This window comes from Rhyacophila brunnea, unplaced genomic scaffold (assembly GCF_057557595.1).
Source record: "Rhyacophila brunnea isolate RB1 unplaced genomic scaffold, BYU_Rbru_1.0 scaffold_22, whole genome shotgun sequence".
Taxonomy (NCBI): domain Eukaryota; kingdom Metazoa; phylum Arthropoda; class Insecta; order Trichoptera; family Rhyacophilidae; genus Rhyacophila; species Rhyacophila brunnea.
This window is the reverse complement of record NW_028232882.1, coordinates 14548836-14555259: the sequence shown is the minus strand read 5'-3', so window position 1 is coordinate 14555259 and position 6424 is coordinate 14548836. Positions and strand designations below refer to the sequence as shown.

General features: G+C 34.8%; 1 protein-coding gene across 2 annotated transcripts; it reads left to right on the top strand.

Annotated features, from left to right (window-relative positions):
• The first annotated feature begins 330 nt into the window (after nucleotides 1-330).
• LOC147070076 (uncharacterized) lies at nucleotides 331-1248 on the top strand. Of its 2 annotated transcripts, XM_085949781.1 has the most exons (2): nucleotides 331-884; nucleotides 942-1248. In XM_085949781.1, exons 1-2 carry the CDS (start codon nucleotides 331-333, stop codon nucleotides 1246-1248), a joined length of 861 nt encoding a protein of 286 aa, XP_085805907.1. The 2 variants fall into 2 exon arrangements, with proteins under 2 accessions (XP_085805907.1, XP_085805906.1); XM_085949780.1 differs by having other exon boundaries at nucleotides 331-1248.
• Nucleotides 1249-6424: the final 5176 nt, after the last annotated feature.

Here is a 6424-nt window from a genome sequence, read left to right as displayed (position 1 = left end):
ACAATACTCCAAAATAATTGCTTCCTTTATAACCAAATCAGGCCTGAAATGAAAAGAATGTTTCTTTATTTTGAAATAGAAGCCCTTGACCTAGACTGAAGACCGCTTGAAGAAATTCCTTCAGAGCGAGGCCGTCCGTAAAGTGAAAGACGGAAAGATAACTCGTCGATAATTTATTTCCATTCGTTGACGTGTCATTTCAGACAAATATATCCGACACGCATTGCAATAAAGTGAGGGACTCTCCTCGTGATGGCGCCATAGTCGCGCGCTCGGAGGGAGACAGCATAATGATCCACCTGTCTGCACGTGTTGCAGGAAGGAGCCGAGATGCACGCGGCCGGCCTGCACTCCGCCCTCGCCATCAAGCGGCAGCGCAAACGCAGAGACGAGCAGAGGCGCGCCAAAGAACGCCGGTACTCCGTGCAGAGCTCCGAGTCCGGCCTCACAGGATCCCCGCATGGCTCCCAGGGCTCCCTGGACCGCGTCGGCTCGTCCAAGCGCCGCGCCAAGAAACGTCGGACCACCCCGGACGCCATGCTCGACACCAAAGTCGTCTCCTCTATCGGAATGCTCCACATCGGTGTGGTTTTCCTAGTCTTAGGAGTATTTCTGGTAGGCTCCGGACTACTTCCAGACGACATAACATCTTGGAGCGCTCTAGGTAGTGTCGGATGGTGGAACGAGCTCGTTTGCACCGGTCTGTTTGCTGTAGCCATCGGAGTATTTTTAATTGTGTTAAACAAATACATATCTAAAAGAGAGGAAGAAGATCTGGAGGAATACGTTCAAAGTCAGCTCACCAGATCTAGATCTGGACACCGGCTCGAGAGGGACGTTGAAACTGGAGGAATGCTCACTAAACATAATAGACGCGAAAGAAGGCAGCTGAAGGAAGACGAAGAACGTGGTTTAGGTAGTGTGGGAGGTTTTGATGGAAGTCCACCGCTTACTCCTCGTTCACCATCGTCTATCAATGATCCGATGACTCCCACAGGAGTCCATGGACACGCGCATCACGGCTTTGTCAACCCGGTTGCAGCGGTCAACGGTGACGCCGAACACCACCTCGATCAGATTGTGGAAGAAGATTACTCAATGTCAGATAAAGGAGACGATGAATTAAGACGCGCTGGATTCTTTAACAAGGAAACTTACTCCAATAGGACTGCCGGGATCAATATGAGCCATGGATCTCCCCCGGACGGCCTCAGCAACGGAAGGCACATGATTATGTCAAGAATGTAAACTTTTCAAAAAGTTTAGACGGACGGAAGCGCGCTCTCGCTCTCCGCTGCAGCTTTTCAATTGTGTGAAACTTATACTAAAGCTAAGCGAGGACAACTTGCTGATTTGCGATAAAAGCTTAATCGCTTGAGATTTTTGAACTCAAAAGGCATGCGAAACGAAATGATAAATAATTTATGAAGACGAGATGCAATTGATTTGGTTAAACTGTAAAACGAAGCAAAATTTGAATGAATAATGGAAATTCTATTTTGGAGTACTTGGAAGATAGTAAGAATTATTAAAATTTGATTTGAATTTTGGCTTTTACTGTGTCTGAAGACTGTTCTGTGATTGTAGATGATTTGAAGTGTCTAATTTTTTTTTAACGTTTCGGTGTTTTAGCTTTTTTATCGTCATCTTTATTCGATCGTCTCTTAAATTTAAATTACATTAAAGAAAAAAAACACTATCATAATAATATTTGCCCCTGTGGTGTGTGTGTGAATTTTTTGAAAATAATGCAAAATGGTGTAATTAGTGTTGTCGAGAATATTTTTTTCACCGTTTTGATGTAATTAAAACCACTAGAGATAATCAACCTTTTTAACATTCCAATTTTTAAATAATCTAAGCGTATGATCTATGTGTACAGCAATTCCATATTATTGTAATTAAATCATAATTTAACAACAAAAAATATTTAATACTCGTAGAAAATAAGCCTTATTTTAACTGAAATTTACATTAAAATGAAAAAGAAACGCGCGCTATGCACGATGCCAAAGAACCTTCGTTGAAAAAACACGAATTAATAAATTATTAAACACAGTAATTAATTATTACTATACATTATTCTCCTTATGCTAAGCTTAAAATGCCTTAACTTAGTATACTTATTCTACTTCTCTATGTACGGTGCTTCAATCAATCTTCACATAATGTTTTTTTCAATTTTTAATATTATTGATTTCCATTAAAATGAATTTTATTTCTTTCACGAAGACAATAAATAACCTGTCATTTTTTATAATTAACTTCAATTCATTTTAATTAATAAATCGATTTCCATTATCTCTTAATTTTAATTAGTAATTAAATTTTAATATTATTAGATAGATACTAAAAACTTAAAAAAATATTTTAATGAGTAAATATTTAACATTATTATTACAATGACATTTCTTCATACGTATATTTAATGTATATACAGTATATCTTTATGTTAGTGTACTATTTATGTAGGTACTATAATATTGTGGCAATCAATTTTATATGAAATTATTTTAGATTTTCTTATATTACTCGTTGGCCTAATCACAATAATCTTTTAAACAAGATTTAATCAGATTAAAAAAATACTAAGCAGTTATTTTAACTTTAACAATTCTCAAAACTCACACATGCTTCATTTTTTAAATTAATATTGGCAACGTCCCTATTCATAATGTTTTATTATTGACAATTTTTTTAAGTTGTGATCATATATGATCTTTTTATTCCAAAAATGTGGCTTCGGCTTTTACTTTGATTGCATTAGATAGAATAAGGAAAGCTTTCATATGTTCATCTATAATTTTTATATTTTTTTAGTGAGTGGTAATTATTATTATTGAATTAATCGGTTTTAACTATCGAATCCAAGAGTAAAATTTCAGATCATAAGACTAGGCAATGCCTGCCGAAGGAATTAGAGAAGAAATTACACATATTTAGCTGCATGTACTGGTGTCAATTAAAAACCATACAACAAATTAGAAACGAAATGAGTAGCAATATGATTTGATAACTTGTCGTTTGACAGCGACATTCGAAATTCAATACAAACTAAACTTATGAATGGCAAAGCCTTATTTAAATTAGTTTTTATCAAAATATAAGTTATTTATCTAAGTAAAAAAAATGTAGTAATTACGCAGTACTTAATACGACGCGCAATGAGTATTGTTGTACGCCGCGACGGTGTCGAAAGAGAATATTATGAGCGACATCAAAATTAATTAATTAATTAATCATCCAGTGATTCTCAAGTTGTCTCCAAAGTACCGACAGTAATATCGGTTGCCGATTGCAACAGAGTTATTGTTAATTAAATTTAGAAGCCACTTCTTCTTCTTTCAATTTGCGCCAGCCGTAATGCTCCTCTGCGACCTTTATACTGTTATTGACGTTAGAAGGATTCTTGCATATCTGTAGTCTTTCAAACGCCCCCTCTCTCATAGGTTCCTAACGAAGATCATTTTTAGTACCGGTGTCTCTGACATACACTAGAGATGACCTGTCCAGTTCCACCGCAAACTCTTCCACTAAAAGGTGTCGATCAATCCAGCTACTTTGATAATCAGCGTTGATGACTCACTTCCATACGATACGACGTATATAATATAACTGTTCTGTAAAGACAAATCATTCTTTTTCAGTGGATACTTTCAAATTGTATGAACTGCAGCAGTGAAAAGAATGACCTATAAGTTATACGTCTCTTAATCAACATAACATATTGTGTAATATTTTATATTTCACTGGTAATGTTCTGCCCCTAGTCATCTTCCGCCCTTTGACTCCATATTACAGAAGTTTCAGATGGATAGGGTCATTATCAAAAAAAGTAGTTTTTTTTAAACAATTGGGATTCCATTTTTACCACGTTTTTTATGAGCTCGTATTCTTGTTTGTCCAGTGGTTGTTTGTCCAGTACAAATCTTGCAATCGATTTTTAACTAACTTCCCGACTAGCTAGACATTTGAAACTTTTAGAATATATCAGAACACGATGCCAATGCATTCTTTTAATACGTTCAGCCATCTTTAAGCAGAATGGAATACATTTTCAGTTAATTCTGTTTTGTATGGAAAGTTATTTCAGAAAAATCCGTAAAAAGTAAAAGACTATATTATTGGTTGCTACGGAGGTGGTCCTAGCAACCAAATTATTAATATATACGTGCGTTACTATGTAAATCAAAATGAAATGTCAAAATGACATTTCAGTATTCTATATCTGTTTGTTTTTTTATTTACTTCATATCAAGTACACGTTTGAGCATATTGAGCATAATAATTCAACAGAAAATTTAAAAACGTTGTATATAAAAAGTTGTTTTTATCTTGTAATTATTTTAGCACTGAGCTCATATTTCAATAAAACGTATTGTCACTGCATTAGTATCTGTATACCAAATTAAGTATCTGGGTATACAAGTTGGCAAAAATTGAGGTTGTAAAAACTGACATAAAACCTCGACACACAATTTTGACCTTCACAAACATCGACAGGAAACGTTTTCAGTTTATCTTTTTATTATATAGTATAACCTATATTATAATCATTCGAGATTGAACTGACGTTTTCATTCATATGTGTTTAATAATATAGGCTATGTCCTTTTGGGCCACAGTGGCTTAAGAATTGATTCACCCGCTGTTTAATGTTCAAGCATCAGAGAAGTCCTGATATTTCGACATTCGTAAAATATTATATCTTTCACCACCCGGAGTTAGAACATTGGACAAAAAACTAGAAATTCCAATAAATAACGTATTGTATTGATTTCCAAGAAATTACTAACTCCGATATTTATTTTCGATAGCGTGTGTCTCGATGTTTCAAATCGAACGCTTATAAATTATATTGTGTAATATCACAAATGAAAAACTACAATTCTGCTACATTACTCCGATATGTTTACCTTTATAATAGAAGATAAACTAAGCATAATATTGGGGTTTTAAATATACGTTATATATAACTAAATATAATAATTCAAAGATTATTACTCATATGAAGCATTTATAGTAAATGCAACAAGAGAGAAAACACTTGGTTTACAGGTGAATAACATTAACATTTTTAATTCCTATAAAAAACGATAGTAGCACTAAGTGTTTTTTTTTCAAACTAAAAGTCGCATTCGACCAATCTGCGGAGCTCCATTTGACAACGTGTGTTTTGTGAATAACGAAACGTCACATCGACGTATTCGACACGTTGCAGACGGGAGAGTTAAGATGTGAGAGTCTGCTAAATTTTAATGAAAATACAAAAGTATTTGTCATTTTAAATAGTGCATTTAGTGTGTGACGTAAATAAATTGTTATACACTAATGGCGCCGTGAAAGGAAAGAGTTTGAAAACTTCTGATTTACGTAATCTTTTATGACGGAAAGTTTTTCTTGCAAGAATAAGTATTTCTAGCGAGCACAATTACTTTATTAGCTCGGTGTAACACGATATATGCATTACTCTCGCCTATCGCGTTTCATCACTGTCAACTTTTCCGTTCTTTCGCGCCACGCGCGGGAAATGTCAACAGTTTTCCATTGTCATTTCCCAAGATGAACACGGCTCAGGGTATGACAATACAACCTCCTACGTTTTCTTGGAAAACCTTTTAATGGAAGTAAGCAATGACATTATAACGTAACTGAATACCTTCAATTATAATTTACTTACTTGACTTAGTAAATATTTTCATATATTATTACTACACCACCTAACCAAATAAAATTATTTGTATACAGGTTCTGCTTTAATAATACAATATTAAAAAAGGAAATGAAAAAAAATGCGGGTCATTTTTCATTCTAGATTCATTTGTGGCAAACATCACACTCAGTCTCTCGTGCCACCTCTCCGATAGTAGGAACCGGATCCATTTTATTCCTCTTTGCAGGCCTATGCTAACATAATATAAAATATATCACAGTTATCACCTTACGTATTCTGGTTGTTAATTATATGAAAAAGTTAACCGTCTGTATTGTAATACAATAAAATTGTAGGTTATATTGATATGGCTGATGATTCAATACAAAATTCTTGTGTTCGGCTCATTACCGACTAGATGGCGCCGGTTTGGCTTTATTCGCTTATGTTCGGCAGCACGAACATATCCGAATTTGTCCGACATGTCTGGCAACCAAAATCGTTGCCGTATTACGAATTAGATATAGCCGCCGACAACTGTTTTGTTTATAGAATGCCTTCCTATTAATTTGGACAAATGAAAATAACGGAAACGTGATAACCGTTAAGAATAGACCTGCTGGAGTGGTATGATGTATGAAAAAACATATATTAAAAATCAGTTCTGTGCAAAGATTTAAAAATCATTGTATATACAACGATGCCGTAAGAGGGGATGGGGGCTGACACAGTGTGATGATTTATGACGAAGTAAAAAATGTGACATCATAA